The 26,613-nt window shown below is 39.2% G+C and overlaps 3 protein-coding genes across 9 annotated transcripts; 1 reads left to right on the top strand and 2 right to left on the bottom strand.

The window, feature by feature from the left end:
• Window positions 1–1,089: 1,089 nt before the first annotated feature.
• LOC126604296 (trans-Golgi network-localized SYP41-interacting protein 1-like) lies at window positions 1,090–12,641 on the top strand. Of its 7 annotated transcripts, none has more exons than XM_050271493.1 (10): window positions 1,090–1,287; window positions 1,647–1,783; window positions 2,050–2,658; window positions 2,824–8,730; window positions 9,454–10,342; window positions 10,478–11,154; window positions 11,257–11,398; window positions 11,522–11,603; window positions 11,705–11,838; window positions 12,146–12,641. In XM_050271493.1, exons 2-9 carry the CDS (start codon window positions 1,733–1,735, stop codon window positions 11,805–11,807), a joined length of 8,460 nt encoding a protein of 2,819 aa, XP_050127450.1. In that variant the 5' UTR covers window positions 1,090–1,287; window positions 1,647–1,732; the 3' UTR covers window positions 11,808–11,838; window positions 12,146–12,641. The 7 variants fall into 7 exon arrangements, with proteins under 7 accessions (XP_050127450.1, XP_050127449.1, XP_050127447.1 ...); XM_050271492.1 differs by having other exon boundaries at window positions 2,050–2,667; XM_050271490.1 differs by having other exon boundaries at window positions 2,050–2,671; window positions 2,813–8,730.
• A 387-nt stretch (window positions 12,642–13,028) lies between these two features.
• Window positions 13,029–14,472, bottom strand: LOC126604298 (probable sarcosine oxidase). The gene has a single exon (XM_050271497.1). The coding sequence runs from the start codon at window positions 14,386–14,388 to the stop codon at window positions 13,183–13,185; it is 1,206 nt and encodes a 401-aa protein (XP_050127454.1). The 5' UTR covers window positions 14,389–14,472; the 3' UTR covers window positions 13,029–13,182.
• A 7,846-nt stretch (window positions 14,473–22,318) lies between these two features.
• LOC126604295 (trifunctional UDP-glucose 4,6-dehydratase/UDP-4-keto-6-deoxy-D-glucose 3,5-epimerase/UDP-4-keto-L-rhamnose-reductase RHM1-like) lies at window positions 22,319–24,804 on the bottom strand. The gene is made up of 2 exons (XM_050271489.1): window positions 23,076–24,804; window positions 22,319–22,897 (listed from the first exon to the last, which is right to left on the bottom strand). Exons 1-2 carry the CDS (start codon window positions 24,612–24,614, stop codon window positions 22,454–22,456), a joined length of 1,983 nt encoding a protein of 660 aa, XP_050127446.1. The 5' UTR covers window positions 24,615–24,804; the 3' UTR covers window positions 22,319–22,453.
• Between the last annotated feature and the right edge of the window lie 1,809 nt (window positions 24,805–26,613).

Genomic DNA, 26,613 nt, shown 5'->3' with positions numbered 1-26,613 from the left:
TGAGAATACCTTAGTTACACCTAATTTTCTTCTATTTCTATCTCATTTATTGACAAAAGGTTGATTATTTAGGATATAAATGGTGGGACCATTAATTTCTAAGCCCATGCTGCATGGCACGTAGGGTGGTCGAAATGATCGGAATGCCCTCATCACATGATCACAGTTGTGTCTAGCATCTTAGGCGGGATTGCGTAAGGGTTAGGTGATCCGATATGGGCCCATTAGGCTTAAGCATATTCAAGAGCTCATTTGCCTATATACTTTCCCGCTTTAATAGGAATTACTCTCCCTATCAGAACCCTCAAGATCTCTATATAAAGTTATAAACCCTAACTTGGGTATTCTTTACGATCATCTGATAACGATCATGAGATATCTCTAATGATCCCATACACGCCTAACATAGGTTCACGTAATCTACATGCGTTCATTTACGCGTAGACATATCCATGGACAATCATCTCTTTTAAATGCCCCATCATAGGTTATTCGCCAAGGATGATTCACGATGTAACACATACCATACCACCACTCATTCTCTAAAACTACTCCCATGATTTGGTTCTCCTTCCTGGGGATATGTAGACAGTTCATCATGGGTTCAACCACACTCCCCAATCAACCCCATTCACTCATGATCGGTGTTGATATGTGATTTTGACAAATATCGCCACCATCCATTAAAATTATGTAAAAGTTAGCTTATCTCAATGTGTGTTTGTCATTAGCAATACAATCTAGTGATATTTCTCTATACTTGTAGGTGATAGATTTTAAGTTTAACTCTTATGAATGACGATTTAGATACCAAATTATGATTAACTTATTATGTAATTAGCTCAAATCCTCCCAATATCGTTCCAATTTTATCGGAAAATCCCCCCAATATCGTTGTATCTCAGAAAAAATAATTTTTCTGAATGAGCTCAATGGGCCGAAAACATTTAGCAAGATGGAGGTCCACTAAATTGTACAAGGGCCCGCAAAAGGCGCGTATTGGGCTTTCTAGCCAACCAACCACCAAAACAGCGACGTTTTGCTTCTCTTCCTAATCGACATTTCAACGTGCGCAGGCAAATCAAATAAGGCAACACACAGTGCAAAACGAAGGTTGCGTTAGAACTTTAGATCCAAGGGGCAAGGGACCAACCCATACACACACAGTGACGCCGATACAAAGAAAACCCGAGACGACGCCATTGAAGAGCAAACCTCCATTCGCAACCACCGAAACAATCGTATCAACCGCGACGGCCTTGCAGATCCAGCTGCCGCGAAATCCAGGTGCGATTTCTTCCTCTTAATTTTTCAATTGATCTCGTTTGTATGGTGCATGAATCGTACTGTTTGCGTCGTTTCTTTTTTCTTGTTTTTGGTTTTGTAGTGAGTGAATTAGGTTCTGGATCTTTTCGAATCCGATTTTGATGTGCTATGGATCCTGTTTGGTTGCTGAGAAAGGAAAATTGAACGAGAATGTCGTTGTAATAGAAATTGAACATAGTGTAATTGGAACTAGTGTTTGCGCGGTCCTCTTTTGCCTGAATTCAGCATAAAACTTGAGTTTTTAGTTTGATTTTTTTCGGTTATTTTTCAGCGAACAAAACGAGTATTTATTCAATGTAATGGTGTGGTGGTGTTGATAGGGAGGATTAAATGGTGAGTGAGACTTTGCCACGGTGATTGGCGAGGACTCACAGTGGGGAGCAAGAACGGAGTGGATCGGAATCGGATGGACAAGAACAAGAGCCGTACCGATCTGCTCGCAGCTGGACGAAAAAAGGTACACAGAGCTCTTGATTTTATCAGCAAATAGAGCATTAGGGTTTTTGACTCATTCAATGTATTTCATGCCCTAATTTTTGATTCCTGATAAAATGCAACTTGTCTGAGCTGTATCCTTTCACTAGAAAAACTTTTGTGTACAGTAGGTTCCTATAGGTTTCCTGCTCTATTTTCTGTTTTGTTTCTTCACTGTCTTCGTAATAAATCAGAGAGTGCAAATGAGTTTTTGGATTATAATATATAGTCTTGTATATTTGCCGGCAGCTTCAACAATTTCGCCAGAAAAAAGATGGTAAAGGCAGTGGAAGTGGAAAATCCACAAAGACGTCTGATAAATCAGAGAAGCATGAAGCTGATGTTGATGTAGTCTCAAGTGCAACTAAACCTACAGCGGTGCCTCAGACCCCTGAAGGAGAAACTGAGTCTCATGTAGATGCTAATCTGGAAAACATTAACTCATCAGGGTCACATTCCGGGGAAATTCCTACAGCTTCTGACATTAATGCTGCTGCTCCCTCGGCGGTTCCCATTACACATGAGAGAAATGCAGTTGAAACTTTGATTTACCAAAATGCTGAGTCAGCATCACAGGAGGTCGGATTCAGTAAGTGTGATGTTAACTTTTCAGCCACGAACGTGGGGGAGAGTACTGGGGGCACTGATGCTGAGGTGGCAAGAATTAGTTCATTGGACTCTTCACATGTCATGGATTCCAGAGGGCTAGCCAAAGATGCCAATATGTCTATATCGGTTGATGTGTCAGCACAACCTACTTCAGTTGATGATACTGATCAAACAAAGAGTAGAGATGAGGAAACTTTGCCTCCCTCACAGAATATTAATACATCCTTGGTGCAGGAGAGGGAAGATCAGGTAACAGATGTAGGTTGTGCTCTTCTCCTCTTGTTATTTAACTTTCTAAGTTTCTATTATAGATTATTTTGGGATTCTTTGGGAAATTAATTGGGCAGGTTAGGAAAAATGATGGGTTTGACATATAATTAGAATCTAATTTGTTGCTGGGTAGGGGCAATGCAGGAAGCTGATGGTCTGGATGCAAAAAATTGTAATCGTAGTCAAGAAGCAGATATGGAGCTTAAAGGAGATGACAGGATTTTTTCATCTGAGCTTGATAGAACTTTTGAAAGTTTCTCTGTGCAAGCACCTTCCTTAGACGAGCAAACTGATACACTGTATGAAGCATCTGATAGAGAAGTGGAACTTGCAGGAGATAAAAGTGTAGCTCTGTCTGAGATTGATAGAACTGCTGAAACTTTCCCAGATCTTGAGTCCTCCATAGATGACCAGACTGGCAAGGCAGATGAAGCATCTCTGTCAACTGGTGCAACCATGTCTGATGGACTCTCAGTGTCTGATTTAGCTCTACCTGAGGCAGATAGATCTTTGGTTGTTAGTGCTGCTATGGAAAACCGCCAGGTAACAGAAGATGTTTCAGGCGGGGAAGAACATGGGGCCCTTTCGGAGGATCATCATCAGAAAAAAGGACTTCAAAGGCCTCCAGAAGCCAATATGGTGATTCCAGATAAAGAATGGACTGCGTCTCCTGTTGCAGATGTCAGCTCAATCAGTCTCTCACAGCTCACAGAAGTAGTTAGGAGGCTCAGCGAAGAAGAGTTCCGGGTTCTTATGAAGTCAATTGAATCAGTTTCTAATGCATTTCAGGGGACTACTAATTTGATTGTGCCAGAACATGTATTTCTGGAAATGTTTGAGCGACTTAAAGAAAAATTGGTTCTCACACATTTGACAAAAGATATCAGTGACTTGCAGCTTGTGCAACAGTCTGAGATGCAAGTGGAGTTTGATTGCCAACACGATCAGTTACGCGATGAAACATCTCTTCTTCGTGCTTCACTACAAGAAGTTCGTGAGAAGAACCAATGCCTTGCTGAAGAGCTTTCAGAGTGCAGATGTGAACTCCAGGCTGTTGTTAGTGGGAAGGAGGAGTTCCAAGACAAACTTCAAACGGCGCAGGCAGAGGTTGAAGAATTTTCTGCTAGAGCAATTGAGTCGCATAGTAGCCTGGAAAGGTCACGGCAGGATTTGTTGAGCCTGTCAGCTGAGTTAGCTGACTGCAAGTCTTTGGTGGCAGCTTTACAGGTGGAGAATGAGAAATTAAATGGGAGTATTGCTTTGTGGGATGAAGATAGAAAGAAACTTGTTGAGCAAAATGATCTTTATCTTCACGAGAAGGAGAAGCTTTCAGCAGAGTTAGTTGATGGCAAAAGTTCTGTAGAAGCTCTACAGGATCAAATTTCCAGCTTAAGTGAGAGTCTGGGTTCAGTAACAGAAGAGAGAAAGAAGCTTGCGGAGGAGAAGGAGCATCTTTCCTCTGAGAATGACAAACTTTCTATAGAAGTGGCTGACAGTAAGAACACAGTATTGGCTTTGCAGGTAGATAATGGCAACTTGAATAGAAGCCTTTCTTTGGTTACAGAGGAGAGAAAGAAACTTGAGGAAGAGACAAAGCATATTTTCTCTGAGAATGAGAAACTTGCAATAGAATTGGCTGCCAGTAAGAATTTAATACTGGATTTGCAGGTAGAAAATGAAAAATTGAATGGAAGCCTTGCTTTGGTTACAGGGGAGAGAAAGAAGCTCGAGGAGGAGAAGGATTATTCTGCCCATGAGATTGAGAAACTTTCTTCCGAAATTCTTGTTCTTCAAGAGCGGTTATCTGCTGAACATGAAGAACATAAGAGGTTGGAGGTTGATTTAAAAGAAACGACAACATGCCTTGAAAAACTCTCTGAAGAAAATAACTTTCTTACTAGCAGTCTGGACATACTTAAAGCTAAGATAATAGAGGTTGATAACAGTGGAATCAAAATTGCATCCCAAGCTGGTGAAGGTGGGGATCAAGTTGAACTTTCAGAAGTGCGGAGTAGGAGTCATGAAATTGAAACTGAAAATGAAAAAAATCATCAAGATAGTGAAGGCTCCTTTATTATGGTGGAAAAACCTTCATCTGATGGCAGTGGAGGAGGTTCATCAGTTCTGAATCTTGGGAGGGAAGTTTTTGATGATTCCTTTGGGTTTGTAGCACTAAAGGGACGTGTGGAAGAGGCAGAGAAAATGTTGAATAAACTTGTACAGGAGATTGAAGGCATCTGCTCTCGTTCAGAATTGTTGAACAGGTCAGGTGATAAAGTCTCCACTCCTCCAGTCTTAAAACTGATTCAAGCCTTCGAGTCAAAGGTGCACCTTGATGAACATGATGGGGAGGAACGAGGTCTAACTGACAATCAATCACCGGCAGATTCAATTGCATCAGTAAGAGAGCAAACTGGAAACTTGAGAGCATTATTTGAGCAGTTGCTCCTGGATGCTGCAAATGCCAGTGAACTGCTCAAGGAGGAACGAGATGGGAGGAAAACTGCTAATGCTACATTCGTTGAGCTGAAAGATCAGTATGAAGACTTGGAGGAACATAGCAAGAAACTGGAAGCAACCAACATTGAGCTTGGTGTCCTATATGAAGCTTTAGAACAACATAGGGCCATCATTGAAACAAGGAACAGTGAGCTTGTAGTTCTCTGTGAGTCCTTAAGACTACAAGTTACTAATCTCGAAGCAGAAAACATGGAAGTTGGAAGAAAGCTACATAAGTATGAATCAAGAATTAATCAATTGCATAGTCGATTGCATGATTTACATCTGAGTTCAAATGACACAGTATCTCAGATCTCTGATCAATTAGAAAATTTTCACAAGGAAGCGGCAGATAGGCTCTTGATACTTGAGCAGCATTGGGATTCCACTCTCGCTCCGGTTGTTGAAGCGATTGGAAAGCTTGGTGAGTCTATTGGGAGTTTCACCACAACTACACCAGTGTCTCATTATTGTTTGGATTCAAGTCATTTCGTTGCTTCTGTTTATGATGCCATCACTGTTATTAAAGATCTGACGGAGAAACTTAAAAGTTCTCAAACAGACCGTGATGCTATATGTATTTTACACAAAGAAGTGAATGAGAAATGTGACGATCTCCATGTAAAGAATGAATTGGCCAGTGAAATGCTGCACAAGTTGTATGGCAACCTTAGAAAACTTCTTAGAGTTTTGCATGGGTCTATAGATGAAAGTGAGATGAACCTGGAAAATGAAAAGCTTCCTGATCCTCTGGATTACAGTATTTATGAAACCATCATAGAACAGCTGGAGAATTTTCTGAGTGAGGGATTGCAACTCCAATCTGTTAACAAGAAGCTAAATTCAGAGTTGATGGTTAGAACAGAAGAATTTGAGGAACTGAGACAAAGATGCCTGGATTCAAGTGCTATTCGGAAGTTAATAGAAGATATTGAAGGTGTTCTAGAAGTGGAACATGCTGAGTTTCAAGAAGATAAAATGCTTGCTTCACACTTGGAATCATTGGTATTGTGTCTTGTTCAGAAGTTCAAGGAGGCTGATACGCAGGTAGGCTTATGTAAAGAAGGTTTTCAATCTAAGGTGATGGAATCTACTTCAATGCAGGAAGAAATGCAGCAGTTAAATGCCTCGTGTTTCCAGCTTGAAAGTGAAACCATTGTTCTCAGGGAAAGTTTACGTCAGGTTGAGGAAGCCCTTCTTGTTGCCCGTTCTGAGTTACAAGAGAAACTAAATGAACTTGAACAATCAGAGCAACGGGTGTCTTCCCTGAGAGAGAAGCTTAGCATTGCTGTCTCCAAGGGGAAAGGCTTGATTGTCCAGCGAGATGGTCTCAAGCAGTCTCTTACAGAGAAATCTAGTGAACTGGAAAGATTCGTACTGGAGCTGCAATTCAAAGATTCCAGGCTTCTTGAGGTTGAAACAAAGCTCAAGGCATATTCAGAAGCTGGTGAGCGTGTGGAAGCTCTGGAATCTGAGCTTTCATACATTCGCAATTCTGCTACTGCGTTAAGAGAATCATTCCTTCTCAAAGACTCTGTCCTTCAGAGAATAGAAGAGATTTTAGAAGACCTTGATCTGCCAGAGCATTTTCATTCGAGAGATATTATTGAAAAAATCGATTGGCTGGCTAGGTCAGCTACTAGAAACAGTTTTCCTCTGACAGATTCAGATCAGAAGAGTTCTGCTGGAGGAGGTTCATATTCTGATGCTGGTTTTGTTGTTATGGATTCCTGGAAAGATGATGTACAGCCAAGTTCAGATTCCAGTGATGATTTCAAAAGAAAATATGATGAACTTCAAAGTAAGTTCTACGGGTTGGCCGAACAGAATGAAATGTTAGAGCAATCTTTAATGGAAAGGAACAACTTAGTCCAGAGATGGGAGGAACTTTTAGACAGGATTGATATGCCATCGCATCTGCGGTCCATGGAGCCTGAGGATAGGATTGAGTGGTTAAGAAAAGAACTTTCGGAGGTGCAGGGTGAGAATGTGTCTCTCCAGCAGAAGATTGTTAACCTTGAGAGCCATTGTGCATCGTTAACTGCTGATTTGGAAGACTCAAGAAGGAGGACGTCTGACCTTGAGGAAGACCTCCAGACATTTATTGATGAGAGAAATAATCTTTCTCAAAGATTGGAGCTTCTGAGCAATCATCATGATAAACTTTCAGCAAAGGCAGCTGAGTTTGAGCTTGAGAATGAAAAACTGCAGGAGGAAGTTTCTGATTTGCAGGAGAATGTAGCCAAGCTGCGAGGGAATGAGAAGCAAATTCTCAGCATAGAAGATGGTATAAGAAGGTTGCAGGGTCTGGTCACTGATGCATTGCAGGATCCTGGAACAAAGTCTGAGTATTCTGGTGAAAGAAGCATTGAGTGCTTGGAAGGGTTACTGACTAAGCTTTTAGAGAATTATGCAACTCTTTCCTCCGAGAAACCAGTGTTTGGGGTTACAGCCGATGGTACTGAAATTTCTGAAGCAATGGTTGTTGAAGCGAGAAGCACAAGCACACCTGATATTGCTGAATCAGATATAGTTGCTTTGAAGAAAGAGTTGGAGGAGGTTCAACGTGAAATTTTTGATGTGAAGGAGGAGAGAGATGGATATGTGGAGAAGCAACGGTCTTTGGCTTGTGAGTTAGAAGTGCTAGATAAAAAAGTGAATGAGTTGCAAGGGCTTCTTAATCAGGAGGAGCAGAAGTCAGCTTCTGTTAGAGAGAAGTTAAATGTTGCAGTTAGAAAAGGAAAGCAATTGGTGCAACAGCGTGACAGTCTGAAACAAAATATTGACGAGATCAATTCTGAGGTGGAACGCTTGAGATCTGAGATCAAGATAGGCGAAGGTAAACTTGCAGAATATGAACAAAAGTTCAGGGATTTGTCCGCTTATCCAGGGAGGGTAGAAGCCCTACAGTCTGAGAGTTTATTCTTGCGGAATTGTTTGAAAGAAACTGAGAACAATTTGCAGGAGAAAGGAAATACTTTGAGCTTAATCATAAATATTCTAGGAAACATTGATGTTGCAGATGATGCTAATTCTGGTGATCCAGTTTTGAAGTTAGAACAAATTGGGAAAATGTGCTGTGATTTGCATGCGAATATGGCTTCTTCAGAACAAGAAGCTAGGAAATCCAAAAGAGCAGCAGAGCTACTCCTTGCAGAACTGAATGAGGTTCAAGAGAGAAATGATGGTCTCCAGGAAGAGCTAGCAAAATCTGCGAGTGAACTTGCTATACTCTCCAAGGAAAGGGATCTTGCAGAGGCTGCCAAACTCGAAGCTCTTTCACATCTTGAAATGGTTTCTACTGCTCACTCTGAGGAAAGAAAACACCAATTTTCTGAATTTTCAGGACTAAAGTCTGGTGTAGATCAACTCAGGAAGGGGTTTCATGATGTCACTAGTTTATTGGCTGGTGTTTTTCACCAGGACTTGGTATTTTTGCAAAACCTGGAGTCTGGTATTGGTTCCTGCCTCAAATCAAGCAGTGCTGCTGATGTGGTTGATGTGCCCCTTTTCACTACAAGCGATGGATTCATCACGAGTAAATCAGACAAGGTGCTTTTTTTTATGTGCACGCTTGATTATTTGTTCCAGTATGATATGCTCGTATTTCAATAATCTTATCATTCTATATGGCTTGTCAAAGGCCGTTTTCTACCAATTATAGGTCCTTTATTTTGTATGCCTTTGTTTCAACTCTGTCGTACCTTCCCTGTGCCCGAAAATTCAAGTAAACTTCATTTAAAGTCAAACGAGTGCAATGGTTTTGTTTGAAAAATGTATACTTTGTTGACTGCAGTGAGCTGGTTAGAAATAGAAATGAAGCCCCTTAAGTTAGAAACAATTATTGAAGAATTGATTTCATGTATATGTATTTCTCTCTGGTCTATTTATTTTATAGGTCTGCTTTATTTATAAATTCCAACTTATTGGTTAGAAAACGATGTGACAGATGGCATGACATTAGCTTCGCTAAAAGTAATTGGGACTCATGTTACAGTATGTGGGATTAAGAACGAAGAAATAAATACAGTCACGCCACTTTGGATCCAAAATTTGAATTATAGTAATAATCTTATCATTACCTTTACTGTTATTATCATCATCACTGAGGACTATTATTCTTGTATCATAATTGTTTATAATTTTACTGTTATATTTTGTATGGCAATTATAGTCTTTAAATTTGATGTGAAGCACTCTTCACTCTTATTATTTTAATTTAGTATCATTTCGTTCATTATTTTCTCATCTTTTAATTTTGGCTTCCCTGTTCAGGAGAACTTTATTTCGACGAATTCTTGGTCAGACTCCAACATGCATGGCCAATTTGATGACAATTTTATAATTGAAATCTTTACTCATGCAAGGCATTATCTGCAAGAACTCGAGATGGAGATTGGTTTGCTTAAAGAAAAATTAGATGAACACTCAATTTCATTACATGAAAAGGCTAGCAGTATATCTAAATCAATGGCAATTGTTCGTGGAGAATTAACTTCCAAAAATGAGTCATTTGAATCCTTGAAGAGAGACTTGTTGCATATGGAAATGGTTGAAAAGGAAAAGGATAATGAGCTTCTTCTTTTGCGCAGAAATATTGCCTTGCTTTTTGAAGCATGCACTAAATCAGTTATGGAAATGGGTAGAAGAAAAGCTGAATTGGTTGGAAATGGTTGGTCTGCTGGAGAACAAGGGATGAGATTGAAGCTAGCAGAACTTTCTGAGGATGGACTTTCATTTAGTGGAGAAGATCAGTTTCGCTCTGAGGAACGTGTCAGGAGTATGACAGACATGCTATTGTCAACTGTGAGTGATTTTGGTTCTCTGACAACTGAAATTGTGGAAGGTGGCCAAAAGGAGTTGAAGATTACCATTTCAAAGTTGCAGAAAGAGCTTCAGGAGAAGGACGTTCAAAGGGAAAGGATTTGCATGGAGCTTGTAAGTCAAATCAAGCATGCTGAAGCAGCTGCAACGAGTTATTCGATGGAGCTTCAATCTTCAAAATCTTTGGTGCATGATTTGGAGAAACGGTTGGAAGTGATGAATGGCGAACATAACTTATTGGAGCAGAGAGTGAATGAGTTAGAAGATGGCTGTGCTACTTCTACCGAGTTACAAGAGAGGGTCAGATCACTGACTGATGTGATTGCTGCTAAAGATCAAGGTCAGTTATTGAATCTACTATTGCTTCAGTTACTGCTGTTGAATTTAACACATTTTCAAATAATTATTTTTTTCTTTAAGTGAAATTTAAAACGGTTATTTTGGCACCAATTATCAAAATTGCTTGTGATTGCAGAGATTGAGGACCTAATGCAAGCACTTGATGATGAGGAGGTGCAGATGCAAGGTCACACTTCCAGGATTAAGGAACTGGAAAAGGTTGTGGAACAAAAGAATCTAGATTTGGAGAACCTTGAAACTTCCCGCGGGAAGGTTATGAAAAAGCTTTCCATCACTGTCAGTAAGTTTGATGAGCTACATCATCTATCTGCAAGCCTCCTTGCTGAGGTGGAAAAGCTCCAATCACAGTTGCAAGAACGGGATGATGAGATATCCTTCTTAAGGCAAGAGGTCACTAGGTGCACGAATGATGTTCTTGCTGCATCACAAACCAGCAACAAGAGAAATTCGGAAGATTTCCATGAGTTACTAACATGGCTTGATATGAATATTGCTCGGGTCGGGATGCACAATGGGGATCAGAACAATGATCAAGTTTCTGACCACAAGGAAATATTAAAGAAAAAGATTGATTTTGTAATTCAAGATTTGGGGGATCTACGAGCTGTGGCTCAGAGTAAGGATACACTGTTGCAAGTAGAAAGGAGTAAGGTAGAAGAATTAATGCGCAAAGGAGAAACTCTTGAGAAGTCTTTACATGAGAAGGAATCACGGCTAAATTTGCTTGACGGTGTGGGAGATTCTGGCCGGGGAACTAGCAGCACCTCTGAAATTGTTGAGGTTGAGCCTGCGGTGAGATTGTTATATGTTATTTATTTACAAACTCACATTTTAGAGGCCTCTTTCAGAGTATTGTAATGTCACTAATGACTTTATTTTGTGGATTTTTAATAGAAAAACAACTGGGCAGTAGCTGGGACCTCCGTTGCACCTCAAGTCCGCAGTTTGCGCAAAGGCAATAATGACCAAGTTGCGATTGCCATAGATATGGATTCTGGGAGCAGTGGTAGGTTGGAAGATGAAGAGGATGATAAAGGTAATCCTATGCTGATATAATTGCTGCCATCTTTTACTGGTCTTTCCCGTTCAATACCAAGTCAGATAAGTCACTGAAGGCATTTCTTACTGGTTTAACATTTGTTTGTTTCTTCGGCTGTAGTTCATGGTTTCAAGTCACTCACGACTTCAAGAATTGTTCCAAGATTTACTAGACCCGTGAGTGACATGGTCGATGGCCTTTGGTAAGCATGTCCAGTCCTTATTTTCTTTTCTTGGTAATATTTCAATTTGAAACTTACCTAGATTTTGTGATAACTAAATCATCTTGTACACAACCATACAGGATGTCTTGTGATCGGGCTCTAATGCGGAAACCTGTTTTACGGCTTGGCATTATATTATATTGGGCTGTACTGCATGCGCTTCTTGCTACTTTTGCAATCTGAAAAGCCAGAAGTGGTTAGAGATTCTCGTCAGGTGGTGTTGCATATCGGTTTTACTGCTTTTATGGATGTTCTTCGTTAGTTGCTCTTTTTTTGTTCCGATGTTGGCACTCCTCTTTTCTCCCCTTGCACTCCTCCCTTTTTCTAGTCTTTGGATTGAATACACTAAAAAGAGAATCACGAGACATAAGTAAGGAATAGAGTGTAGAAAGAGAAAACGGGAGCGTGAAAGTCACTGCTCTTTTTCTTTTTATACGTCTTTCGGTTGGGGAATTTCTGGTTTGAATATATTTATGAAGCTCAAAACTTATGCGAGACAATTGACTTGTGTTGCATTGCAGGTTCACATTTTGAAGGGCTTGGGAGTCCCGTGTCCCGACGATGTTTATGCTTTATTGGGTATTAAAGTTGGAAGCTTAAATCTACTATTTTTTTGTTCTTCCTAGATGCTGTTAGATCGATTTGTTATTTTCCACCACAACCGAGCGACGCAGATTGGCAGTTTTTACGTCAATGAATCCCAGAAGCTTGGTTGCATCTAATAAGAAAAGAAAGTTTGATGATAGGGAAACAAGCATAGTTCATTTGTTTACTCAACACCCAACCAAAGGTTGTACATCCTAGCTGCTGTTAGTACTTCCCTATATAAACTAGAGAGAGTTTAGCTGTGTAACCAAAAGCTCCAACCTAGTACTTTCTTTGTGATGACGATGTCATCGTGTAATGTAAATTTTCAGGCGTGTATTACTGCTTTTATCTTTAATTTTCTAGAATTTTGACTATTTCATAGTTCGAGAAGAGAAAATCGGAGTATTGGCTTCAGGACTTTTGACCCAATTGGAGTTTTGTCGTGGAACTAAAAATTTGCGAGTATATTTACATGAATTTTTTATAATGTGGAACAATGATTCTTAGAGGTCAAAACCAGAATGACCGTTGTTCTATTATGTGAAATGTTTGAAGGACCAATGCTCACGAGTTTTTGGTTTAGAGACCAAACCTCTCATCGGGTCAAGTTCAAACAAATGCTCTCTTTCGAAAATTAGGGTTTTTTGGGTCGGTTTTAATCATACCTATGTACCATGGTGCAACTCGGAATCTCACCAATTTTCCTTTCTTTTAACAACCCAACTGTTAAACCCGGTAACACCATCACTACTCAAACAAAAAGAAAATCAGTTTTTAACTTTTTATAAAACACAGGAATATAAATATTCGCTCTAGTCAAACAAAAAGTAGTTTTTTACTTTTTACAAAGCACAGGAATATTTCTGTTGAACACAAAAAAACACAAACAGCTGTTGCATGAGCAACCATAACGGATCACGACAAGAAATGAAGGGTAACAGATGCACATGCAGAGGATTGTTACATAGATTTACAGAAAGTGTTTGGCATTGCCTTTGGGATTCTCTTGAAACCTTGCTATCCTGAAGTGCTTTAGCTCCACTCCTTGGGCCTCCCCAGTAAGCGCAAGGTCAGCCAAAATCCTCCCCACCACCGGCGACATCTTGAACCCGTGACCCGAAAACCCCCCGCCCACCACCACATCCTTCCCAAACTCCCCACCCAAGAAATCAATCACAAAATCCTCATCCGGGGTCATTGAGTACATGCACAACTGCGTAGCCACCGGCCCACCGGAGTCAACTACGCCGGAGAACCTCCCCTCTATCCACTCCTTCAACGGAGCCAGCGGGTTCCCGGGACCCCAAGGCCTGTTATCAGGGTCACACGGGTACCCGCCATGCACGGCGACCTTGATCAAACCGGGATACTCCAAAGAAGGTGTCCCATAAATGTAAGGGTTTCCGTAGCTAGCAAACGTTGGGAAGTCACCTCCAATGGCAAAACCACCCTCGTGCCCCTCCTTAATCCGCCAGTAACACACGGTGGTTTCCAGCGGCTGTATCGGCAGTTCGACCCCACCAACCGTTTTAACTAACTTTGTCGTCCACGCGCCAACTGTCACCACACACTTCTTCCCCCAAAACCTCTCCCCATTTGCTGTGCACACCCAAACCCCTCCTCTCACCCTATCTCTCTCCACACCCTTCACCTCCATGTTATCCCTCAAAACGGCGCCGTTCTGCAAAGCGAGCGTTTGAAACATGGACACCGCCTTGGTGGGTTTAATAACCCCACCGTGCTCTGTCACCACACCCACCCAATCCTCCGGAATCATAACCCGACCCGAAAACTCCTGATCCAGCTGGTCCCTGTTCATGACCCTAAACGCGACAAAATTTTTCCGACAGCTCTCCACGACGGCGTGGAGAACCTTGTCGTTCGCCGGAGCCATATCCAGTTGGTGGGCTTTGAAGTAGACATTGTAGCCGATCTCGGATTCCGCTTGCTGCCAGAGCTTGTAAGACTCCATGACCAGCGGGGAGTAGTAGTCCTCCGGGTAAGTGGCGCGAATCGTGCGGGACTCGCCGTGGGAGGAGCCGCGGTGGTGGAGGAAGTCGAATTGCTCGAGGAGGAGGGTCTTTTGGCTGCGTTTAGATGTCTGGTAGGCGGTGGAGCTCCCCATGATGCCAGCTCCGACTACGATGATGTCGTACTCGTCGCCGGAATATTCCATTTCTGGGAAATTGTCAGGCGGTTTTGGGGAAGGAGGAAGAGGACAAAGGCGATTGTGGGATTTGGTTGGCTAGTTGCTTTGGATCTCTGACTTGTGAGAGTGAGTGAGTGCGAGCTCGTTTTTAACGTGAGGATTATGTGAAACCCGCCAAATATTTGCCCTGAATTTCGAGATTGCCACTGATTAATTTTGGTGAGAGAGTAAATTATACTTTGTGCTGTAAATTATAAACATTTACTTGGAATTTAACCAACAAAAAATAGAAACCAACAATTTTGTACGTGCAGTTAAGCATACATATGTGGTTGGAGAATATGATCTCTTATCAGTCGTATAACAAAATAATATATAATTAATAAATGATAATTTTCATTCTTAATATTACCCAAGTCTTTTATGATAATATCCAACACCTAATAATAGGTGCTTAAGTTTTGACAATATCGATGATGTTGAGGGTAGACCATGTTAGGACTATAAAGTTTATCATGGTATGAGAGCATACTATTCTTTTTGCACGTCCATGTATGGAATTTGCCTCCTTAAGTTGGGCTTTCTAAAAATTGTGCTAGCTCCAGCTTTAGGATATCGAATAATTGGGCTCTTGAAAAATTGCTTTGTCTCTAGTCCCTGATTGATGATCGGACTCTCGAAAAGTTGTATTAGCTCGGGTATATAATGACTTGACCAATTCCCGATGTGGGAATTTGTTTCCCTTGTAACCCCATGTGGGGCCACTCGTGAGGGGTATGTTGGAGAATATGATCCCACATCGGTCATATGACAAAATAATATGCAACTAACATATGAGAATTCCCACCCTTAATATCACCGAGACATTTGGTGATAAAACCCAACATCTAGAATAGGTGGTTAAGGTGGGACAGTATCGGTGATGTTGGTGGTTGACCATATTGGGCCTATAAAGTTTATCATGTGTGAAATTTTCATAATTGATTTGTTTTTATTCAAATCAAAATCTAATTTAACCAAAATTGAGAAAAATTTGAACTTTAGTGGAGAAGGAAGAGCACATTGCTCGAGCCAACGTGGCTTCTCCTATGTCTGAAACTTATCTTGTGATGATGATGAAAAGTGAATGTGTTCATTATAGATTGGTTATATGCTCTTTCTATGGAGCTTTTTGGTACATCATCTCTCCACACACACTTTGCATATTTGCATAAGAAAACGTTATGTAGCCATTTGTTGGAAGAATAGTGTCATCAAGGTTCTAAATGTTTAACTTAATATTTCTTCTAATGAAAAATGGAAATCTTAATTTGATGATAATTGATGTGAGTTTTTATGACTTGTGAGGCACGTAACCTAGAAGCATCAAAGAATTGGACAATGATCATGCGAATTGTGCCACTTTTAACGTATTGAATATAAAACGTCATGCTTTAAGACTTACAGAAATTTATGAGGCTAAGCTCACCATCTTCCTCTTAGTGTATATAATATCATTTGTTCATGAAAATAAAAAAAATTACAAAAATTTATAAAGAAAAAAAAAAGGTTCCTATCTCACGCTTAATTAATATCAAATTTCTCTTGACCTAGTTGTGGAATTTTTTATTCAAGTGATATTTAGGAATAGAGAATTGAACCTAGAACCTCGAGTGCACGGATAAATGATTTTAACTATTTGAGTTACAAACTTCTCACACTAGATGGAAATTTTATCTCAGAAAACCTCGTGACATCATAAGGAGAGTCACAAATTTGATGTGCATGGAAGGAAGGTCACTTCTCCCATGTAGAAAACCGTATTTAATCAGCAATTCCTAACACAAAACTTTGAATTTGTTTGAGATATTAGAAAAGTGTTTACATTTGGGTTTGAACTATTTTATAAAGAAATTGGGTAGTTAGTCTCTCTATTGTTTATACCTTAGATAAAAAGAAGTAGAGAAAATCACTTATGTACCAAACTCTTGAGTCCTAGTTCACTTAAAGGAGAAAATTTAGGGGGGTGTAGTCAAATAAGGATTTAGATGGATTTTAAAAGACTTTAGAATCCAAGTGTAGTCAACTAGGATTTTAAAAGAATTTAAGAGAGTTCATTCAAATACAGGGGTAGTCAACTAAAGGATTATAAAGGATCTTAGAATCCTAGTGTAGTCAACTAGGATTTTAAAGGATTTTTATTGAGTCTATACAAATCTATATGTATTAAATTTTTTATGGATTTTGAAGGATTTCATTGAATGAGTGATTTTGTAGGATTTGAGAAGAGATGATAAGCTTAAAAAGACTGTAAAGAATCCTACCTTCACCCCTAAGATTTCTTTCTAACCCCCTTCGATTTCTCTCTCCCTTTCTGTCCACTCTGCAACCGAGTTTTCTTTCTTTCTCTCTTCCCATTTCATTGAAAATATTTATTCTTGTTAGATTGCTTTTTGGAGGTGTATAACACGCAAAGGCAAATCAAGCTAATTATCCACTGCATCCCTCCCTGACGAGGTACTATGCCCATTCATTACTAATACTGAGATTGTTTTCCTACTTACATAGGAGTGAACCTATTTACAGGGTTGGGAGAATTGGGCATCGGGAAAACGTGGATTATTGGAAGAACTGGGTAAAGTTCTTAATTTTTTTTTGGGTAAAAGACTGTTTATTACCCTCATGTTTCATGGTTTTCAACATTCAGTACATCAATTTTTTTTCGTCTCAGAGTCATACCTTAAGTGTAAATTTTGGGACAGTTTCATACATTCGTTAGTCAAACTGTTAATTCTCTCGTTAAGTGATGACGTGGCGCCCATGTGGACAATGACTGGGCGCCACGTGTCATTAAAAATATTAAATTATTATTATTATTAAAAAAAAAAAACCCTATCTTCTTCCCCACCCCGACCCCCCTCCCTTCTCTCTCCCTTCTCTTCTCTGCACCTACGCAACCCCCAACCTCTGCACCTTCCCCCACCCCCTATATTCCCCCACTGCACATCCAAATCAAGTAAATTAACCCGTCTTCCACCTCCCTTCCTTCTTCCCTCTGCAACATTCTCTTCGGCTCCCCCTTTTCTCTCCCCCATTTTTATCCTCGCTTCTCCACAACCACCACCTCCTCCACCATTCCTTTCCTCACTGCACCCCCTCTTCCTCCTCATTATCCTGCACCCCAACCCAACCCCACCCCTTGTCCCTCTTCCCCGATCCCCCTCATTCCTCCCTCTTCACCTCTCTCTCCCAAGCACCCTCCCTCTTCACCTCTCTCTCCCAAGCACAGTCGATTGGAGGGTCCATCATCGAGTTTGGATCCGAGCTTCTCCATGTCTAGTAGGTGCCGAAGATTTCGTCCTCAGAGCCGCCCAGCTCCTTGAAGCTGCAGGACGGGCTTCGAACGGGTCCTAGAGCAGATCCAGGTCGTCGGGATCAGAAAATGGATCTCGGATTGGGTTCGACGGTGGTAGGAGGCGCTCAGAGTTGCGTCTGGCAACGGCTGCGCCATGTGTCTTGAGAGCTGGAGCTCAGATCCGGTTTCGGGTTGGCTGGATCTTGCATTTTGTTAAGTCCAGTTTCGGGGTGGGGGAAGGTGCAGAGGTTGGGGGTTGGAGAGAGAAGGGAGGGGGGTCGGGGTGGGGAAGGACATGTTTTTTTATTTTATATATATATATTTTTTTTATAATAATAATAATAATAATATTTTAATATTTTTAATGACACGTGGCGCCCAGTCATTGTTCACATGGGCACCACATCATCACTTAACGGAAGAATTAACAGTTTGACTAACGGATGTATGAAACTGTCCCAAAATTTACACTTTAGGTATGACTTTGGGACGAAAAAAAATTGATGTACTAAATGTTGAAAACCATGAAACATGAGGGTAGTAAACAGTCTTTTGCCTATTTTTTTTTCAAGTTTTTTTTTTTATATTTTTAATCTTTATTTTCTATTTAAAAAATAATTCTTTAAATGACAATAAATCTCTCGAAATTCATTCAAATCTTTAATCAAAATCCATAAGAATCCTTGAAAATCCATTTGAAAGTTGTAAAGATTCTACAATTCTTTGAAATCTATCACTCAAAAATGTTTTTAAAAATCCCGTGAAATCCAAATTGACTACACAATGATATTTAATACAGAAAATCGTTATTAACACTCTTCAATTTCTATATTACGTTTTCCGAGTGCATAATGACATCCTTGATATAATATAAAAAGTAGATATGCTCACTTAACACTATCCCAATGAAGATTGAATTTGGTAAAATGATGTCATTTTTTATAGGGAACTTTAACGAAAAGCACCCAGTACTATTCATTTTAACGAAAAACCACATTTTTACACTAAAAAGTCAATCCTGGTACTATTCACTTTACCCTTTATTTTGTCCTTATCATTAAAACTCAAAGTTTTCAAGTCTTTTCCATTAGTTTCCCTTTTTTTATATCATGGGCGGAGACTTGTGCTTGAAAAGTGAGTTAAGCCATTCGGAACCTCTAAACAAGTCAGCTTTGTCACTTTATTATTGTATGGTTGGTAATTCGTCTGGGTGATGGAATATTTTGTTGTCATCTCTTCTGTCACAATCCATTATCTCATGCTACGATTCTTTCTTTTCTCTAATGGCGGGCTTCACAGAGTGCTGTAGAAAGCTAATGTTCATGATAAAATATATGTAAAATACATGCCACTTGTACATATTGAAGGACAATGGAAAGCCAACTTCTTGTTGATTTGAAAGTTGATGTCATTTTTCATTACTTCATAATTTTATATAGACAATTGACGCAAAGATGATTGATGAACTTTTGTTCCTTTTGTTTTTGGAATAATTAGACTCTTCGAATAATTGGAAGAAATATTTGTAATATATACATATGGAATGTCATGTGTCAAACACTCATAAAATTCGATAATTTATTATTGTAGGATTTGAGAATGAAACGCACGTAATGGTCATTACAATGGTTTTGTTCTGATCCTAGAAAACAAAGAGAATAATGTGTAAAAGCAACCAACGTATTACATGTGACATTCATAATATTACAAAATTTGATAGTATTTTTATAACGGGTAAATTTTTTATCCTATGTTTGATACAAGAAAGATTTATATGAAAGGAGTATATATGCGTGTGATGGATTAATTTTTTTTCTTTTCTTACAAGAGTCTAACATGCTGCTTTGAAATTAAATTAGTAGTTAAACTCACAGCCTAAAAGTAGAAGTATGAAAAGTAAAAAGAAAGGAGCGGACTACCATATTTTGAACCCTAGCCCCAAAAGAACCAAACTCGTATCAAATTGGCATGTTCCTCAGTGAATGTGATTAAAATGTATATTAATTAACAAAACAAGAGTAATAATTCTAACCAAGTACATAAGTACTTCGAGAAAGGAGTTTGTTTGCTCTACACTCCAAAGTAACAAGTTTATGGCTTCTCATATTTAAAAGCACTCAAATGCATGAAATTCAAAAAAGCCAGAGAGAAAAGCTCCAGAGGACTGATGGTTAGGCGGCAGCCACACCTGTTCTCTCCTCCACCTTTCTCCTCGTCTCTCTCTTTCTCTCGTGTCCCCCTCCCTTTTGGTCCACCTCTCCAAAGATGGTGGCCTGCCCCCATCTCTCCAAAGATGGTGGTTTTCCACAATCATCAACTGTCGGTGTTTGTGGTCCTGAGCAACGTTTCAATTTGGGAACTTGATTCCTCTTCTTTTGGTTATCATCCAAACTCTCTCTATTTCTTGCTATTGCGTACCAAATTACCATGAGCCGCAAATGATCCACTCCCTAACCCATACTACAAATCCAGCCCTAAAGACTTTTTTTTTCCTTATCTCACCCTTAATTAATAGAGGAAATTAGGACGCCTCCCTCCTCCACCAATAATTTATAAGTGGTTTTCCCTTCTAATATTATATGTGCTGTACTCAAATCACATCAGGGCATACCTAAACGTGCAGTTTTCATTAATTTGCTTGGTAGGATTTTTTTTGGACAAAGAGAATAAGTGTATTCGCCCATAATAAAATGTAGTCAAATCACATGAGGGCATAACTAAGATAGATATTATATCTTGAGTAGCTAGTTTGAGAGAGGAGGGAAATGGTAACAGTTTGAATTGAAATGGACAAACAATTGTTCTATAAGAAAATAGACGGCGAGTTAAATTGAACTCCTTTCTTCATAAACTTGAAAGATTCAATAGTTTATGGCTCTCGCATATGAAAAAAAATCGATCGAGTAAATGAAAGAAAAATATGAAGATGAAAAAAAATATATGAGAAATCTACCTCGTTTCGAACACAACCAAATGCTGTTCAAGTCTTCTTGTTGGGCTCAAAGACATATTTTTATGACTGAATCTTTGATCGAAAGCAATTCGGGGAACTCTTTTGAAGCATCCAATTCATTATTGCTCCTTGGCGCTATAATCACCTTGGCCTGTTCTTCTATGTGTGAAAATTTTTCCACTTGAACTTTGGATCAATGTCATCCCTGAACATCTCTAGGGTCTCATTGTGGCTTATGACTCCTGGGTTGGTGAAGTTCCATATTCCTCCGCAGTTCCTCCGAGCCATCTCAATGGAGATCGGTACGAGCTCATCGAGCACTGTCATGCTGTTGGGAATGTTCACAACCTTATCGTAGCGTGCTGTCTTCGTGACGGAGTTTCTAGGGTTGCTGAGGTTTGATGATATTGGAATTCTCACTCTGAGGGTGCACACATTGTCATATTCCCTCAATAATTCTCTTGCGAAGTATCTCCTTTCTTTCCGACAAAGATCAGTCTCGGCAAATACTATGAAATCGGAAGCTGAAATGACGTTGGGGTTGTGTTGGCGTCTAGACGACGGCGGGAGAGAGAGAGTGGAGGTGAAGAGTGCGAGTGCCGTGTAGTCAAATTAAGATTTGATAGGATTTTAATCGACTTTGAAATGCTGACATAGTCAATTAGGATTTCAAAAAGAATTTTAAAAGTTTTTCATCAACCAATTACGATGGTTAGATGAATCGGTTTAAATTAAGACCATCTCTAAAAAAAATGTCAAATTATAAAAGTCAAATTACAATTGATGATTGATGTGACAATCTGAAGCCTTATGTTAAATTTTGTAATTCTTTAACCGAATTGTCAAATGTTCTTTTATTATTTAAATAGAGCTTTAAATGATTGTAATTATTAAAAAAAATATTGAAATAAAAATTTTATTGGTTGAAATGTTAGTGGAAGAAGGGACCTACTATTAAAATGAATTAAAAATAAATTTGACATTGATGTCAAATTTAACATCATCACTAAGCCTTCAAATTCAGTCAGCAAATAACATTTTGGTTGGAGAAACTTTTAATGTCAAATATGCACATTAGTATTATACCTAGGATTTTGACATCTCATTTAGAGATGCTCTAAAAGCACACTTAATTGTCTGCAACTTTCCAAATTCTTAGTACTGGCTTAATCCAAATTCTTCGAAGTTCTAGCTTAATTAAGTTTATGGGCGATTACCATCTTTGAAACCACGTGCTGCAAACTTAATTAATTAATGGTTTCTTCATTAACTTCTCCTCAATGAATGATTACAATGGTTAGTAGATATACACTGGCCAAAACATCGTTGTTGGTCCCAACATGACTCACCCAGGGCTCTACTCTTTCTTATTAAGTCTTTTTTTTTTAATTATTCTAAAATAGTAGGAAAGGTGTTAGAAAAATTCATGTAATAAACTGATTTGCACAATGTAATACATTGATTCTGCACAATGTAATACACTGATTACATTAATAGTTTTGAAACCCCCTCCCCTTAATAATAATAAAAATTTTAAAAATAGAAAATAGACAGCAAATTAAATTGAACTCCTGTCTTTGTTAACTTGAAAGACTTAATAGTTTATGGTAGTTTCGAAGCCCCTTCCCCTTAATAATAATAAAATTTTAAAATAAAAAATAGACAGCAAATTAAATTGAACTCTTGCCTATGCAAATTAAATCGTTTATGAAAAATTCTATCAAGTAAATGAAAGAAAAATATGAAGACGAAAAAGTAAATATAAGAAATCTACACACCTCGTCTCTAACACAACCAAATGCTGTTCAAGTCTTCTTGATGGGCTCAAAGACATATTTTATGATTGAATCTTTGATCGAAAGCAATTCGGGGAACTCTTTCTTCAGCTTTGAAGCATCCAATTCGTTGTTGCTCCTTGGCGTGACAATCACCTTGGCCTGTTCTTCTAGGTCAAAATTTTGCCACTTGAACTTTGGATCAATGTAATCCCTGTACATCTCTAGGATCTCGTTGTGGCTTATGACTCCTGGGTTGGTGAAGTTCCATATTCCTCTGCAGTTCCTCCGAGCCATCTCAATGGAGATCGGTAGGAGCTCATCTAGGACTGTCATGCTGTTGGGAATGTTCACAACCTTGTCGTTGCGCGCTATCTTTGTGATGAAGTTTCTAGGGTTGCTGAGGTCTGATGATATTGGCATTCTCACTCTGAGGGTGCACACCTTGTCATATTCCTTCAACAGCTCCTCCACCTGCAAATAATTTGACATTTAAAGACTAATTTCAGTATTAAATTTCTTGCACCACAAGGCTCCACAACCAGTAAAAGTGCACATGATTTTAAAAAATGAATTGAACATTTGGTAATGTAGCATATATGCCATGACTTTTTGAATTAAAATCAACGAACAAAGTTTGAAATTGTGTTACCATGGCTTTGGTCTTCGAATAGAAGGAACCGGTGAAATTAGGGTTGTCCTCCTCCTTGAATCCAATACCAGATCCTAGGGGATGCTCCTTGTCATACTCAAAAATGCATCCGGTCGCAAAATTCATCATCAACAGACCTTGATCCTTGCAAACATCAGCCAAATTAAGCGTGCCAGCTACATTAGTCCGAATTGTTTGCGCCTTGTGAGATTCACACCAATCAACGTTTGGCCGCCCAGTAACTCCAGCAGCATTGAACACATGGGTTGGTTGTACTCTTGTGATGTCCTCCAGCAGAGACTTCCTATCCTCAAGTCGTCCTTTCCCATACTCAAACTCAATTCCTTCACCCTTACAAAGCTTCCCCAACAACCCTCCAATCCATCCAGTCCTGCCATATATCAAAAACTTCAATTCAGAACTATTGCTACCCTCATTGCATGTTCTCGACAGCCTTGTGAACCCATATTCGAAGAACCAAGAATCATCATTCGGTCGGCTAATCACTGCGAAACTTGGGTGTGGGTGAAGTGCAGCAGACACATCACCCCACCAATCCGCGTGCTTCGTGTACCATTCTGTCGTCAGCTTCAGCCCTTCCTCCCAACTAGTCCTCACATCCCACCCTAGCCTTTTCAATTTTTGATCATCCAAAAAGTACCTTTGGTCATTGAAAGGCCTATCTTGCACAAAAGTTATAGCTTCCTTTGAATTCAAACCAATCATTTTGCAAATATCTTCTGCCACGTTCAAAACTGACCTCTCTTTTTTGGTGCCAATGTTGTAAACATGCCCTATCACTCCCTTGTGAAGTATCACATCAAATGCCTCAGCCACGTCATCACAATACAAATAGCTTCTCACATTTGATCCATTCCCATGGATTGGTAATTTCTCACCTTTCATTGCAAGAAGGCTAAATTTTGGGATAAGCTTTTCTGGATACTGGTGGGGTCCGTACACATTGTTGCTTCTAGTTGTTATTGTTGGCAAACCGTAGGATCTGTGGTATGCCATGACCAACATTTCAGCCCCAGCTTTTGTGGCTGAGTAAGGGTTTGTAGGGAGGAGCTGAGAGGCCTCAGGGTTTCCAATATTGGTCTCCATATCCGTCTCTCCATAAACTTCATCAGTACTCACATGAATGAAGCGCTTCACTCGCTGCGTGACCTTGCATGCTTCGAGGAGGACGTGAGTGCCGTAGACATTGTTGTTGGTGAACTCGAACGAGTTTCCGAACGAATTGTCCACGTGGGTTTGTGCGGCGAAGTGCATTATGGTGTCGATCTCATCGGCAATCAGGAGATGGTTTATGAGATCAGCACAGGCAATGTCTCCCTTGACAAACTTGAAATTCGGGGAGGAACGACAAGGCCTAAGGTTCTTGAAGCTAGAGCAGTAGTCTATCTTGTCAAGAGCAACGATTTTGTAGCTGGGATAGTTTTTTATTAGGCGATTGGTCACGTGGCTGCCTATGAATCCTGCTGCTCCTGTTATGAGGATGCTCTTTGGTGCATATGGTGTACCTTCAGATTCCATGTTTATAGCCCTCTCGGTTGGTTATTCCTCTGCAACCACTGAACCGAATATTCAAAAACACAATGAAAAAAAACATTAGATCATAAGACCATTAGTACCATACCAATACAAATATTTTATATGCCTGACACAACATTTGAAAATGCGGACCGAAAAACGCTTTACTTAGGGCGAGTCTAGGAGTACTTTCATATAAAGCATTTTTGCTCATAAACGTTTTTTTATGAATACTTATGTAGGAATGATTCTACTCATAAATATTTGTGCTAGAAGTGACTTTATAAGAAATAAGTGTTTCTCTAGAAAGTAGAAATCATTTTTACAACCCAACATTTTAAGTTTTTAGGTAGTCAAAAGCAGATTGTATGAAGAAAATATCTTAGTGCTTCATGAAAATGCACATAGAACACTTAGTGAACGCTTCTCCTGACAATTTTATTCAAATGTTTTTATAAACCAAAAACACTGTCACCTTAGTCTAGCTAGACTCAAAGTTGAGAAATAAGAATCCAATGTCAATCTTGTTAATTAAACGCCAAACACTTTACCTCTACTGTCAAATTAAGTGACGCAATCGATTGACATTGTCTGATCAAGATTGATTTGGATATATTATACAACAACAATCGTCTCTAAAAAAAATTCAAACCTATTCCCGTTGATAAAATATATGAAAACATAAACTAAAAAAATTGCAAATGTGATTTAATTTCACATAGAGAAACTTACAAATGATCAGAAATGGCAGGTAGGAAGATTATCCATGAACACTAAAATCTCCAGAGTAAAGAATTGAGAACAAATTAAACCAATGGATTAATGAGGAAACAAAACCATGGCAGCAGATTAGAGAATAGAGATGCGTAATGGCCGCTAGAGCTCTCTCTTGGACTTTGACTCTCTCTTACTAGGCTACAGTCCATGTCACGTGGTGCTTGATGCGCAGAGTGTTGCAGTAAACAGTTTAGGATTTTATCCTAATCCAGCTTTAGGTGGAATATGATTCAAAAAACAATAAAATTTTGGGAACTTTAATGAAAAGCTCTTGGTACTGTTTATTTTAACGAAAAATCATATTTTTACACTAAAAAGTAAACCTGATACTATTCACTTTACCCTTTATTTTGTCCTTATCGTTAAAACTTAAAGTTTTCAAATCATTTTCATTAGTTTTTCTTAAAATTTTATCACCAAAAAGAAAATCTCAAATTCACAAAGTAATTAATTAGTTAAGAAAATATTTTTGAGAATCTTAATGAAACACTCTCGGTACTGTTCCCTTTTAACGAAAATAACATTTTTACCTTGAAAAGTCACTCTTGGTACTATTCACTTATACATTTATTTTATCATTTTCATTAAAACTAAAGTTTTTGAGGACTTTTCATTAGTTTTCCTAATATTTTTGTACTTTCGATTTGCCCTTCCGAACTCCTATCTTTGAACCACCACAAGATGATCCAGTGGTTGGGACAAATTCTAGTTAGGTATGTAATCCACGCGGCATGTCTTGGGTTTAATTCCTGGTTCTGGTGAATTACACAATGGTGGCCAGTGAGAAGCTAAACTACTTCTGTGAGTTTTCTCGGCAGTGGACTGTCGTGGTGAAACCACCTGCTATTCTCATTCTTAAAGAAAAAAAATAACTCCTACATTTGTCCCCGATTCTCGTGATGGGCTCTTTTAATACGTATGATTGGACTAGAATGAATAACCTACTAAATTAAAGATAATTATAAAATTATGACACATAGGAATAGAATTATGAATTACACATTAAGAAAACTTATCAATTTCAAAATTTCTTTTAGAATAAAAAGATTAGAAGGGATAAATTAGGTCAAGAGATGTGGGCTGCCAGGCCAAGACACAAAAGGATGGGACCAAGTCGGGGGTGAGGGTTCTCGAAATGTAGGGGAACGAGCTTGAGTGAGATTTATTGTGTGTGAGATTGAGTCGTAAGGGTTGGTCCAGCCATGAGGAGTCAATACTTTCTTGT

Source organism: Malus sylvestris, chromosome 15 (assembly GCF_916048215.2).
Source record: "Malus sylvestris chromosome 15, drMalSylv7.2, whole genome shotgun sequence".
Taxonomy (NCBI): Eukaryota; Viridiplantae; Streptophyta; class Magnoliopsida; order Rosales; family Rosaceae; genus Malus; species Malus sylvestris.
This window is presented reverse-complemented; position numbering and strand designations above follow the sequence as displayed.

Bases quoted from the DNA above. Each gene is read 5' to 3' on its own strand.
- LOC126604296 (XM_050271490.1), top strand. From the start codon at position 1,733: ATGGACAAGAACAAGAGCCGTACCGATCTGCTCGCAGCTGGACGAAAA. The intron at 2,672-2,812 runs GTTGTGCTCTTC...GTTGCTGGGTAG, and splicing joins AGATCAGGTAACAGATGTAG to GGGCAATGCAGGAAGCTGAT. The intron at 8,731-9,453 runs GTGCTTTTTTTT...TTCCCTGTTCAG, and splicing joins TCACGAGTAAATCAGACAAG to GAGAACTTTATTTCGACGAA.
- LOC126604298 (XM_050271497.1), bottom strand. From the start codon at position 14,388: ATGGAATATTCCGGCGACGAGTACGACATCATCGTAGTCGGAGCTGGC.
- LOC126604295 (XM_050271489.1), bottom strand. From the start codon at position 24,614: ATGGAATCTGAAGGTACACCATATGCACCAAAGAGCATCCTCATAACA. The intron at 22,898-23,075 runs GTAACACAATTT...AATTATTTGCAG, and splicing joins ATTCGAAGACCAAAGCCATG to GTGGAGGAGCTGTTGAAGGA.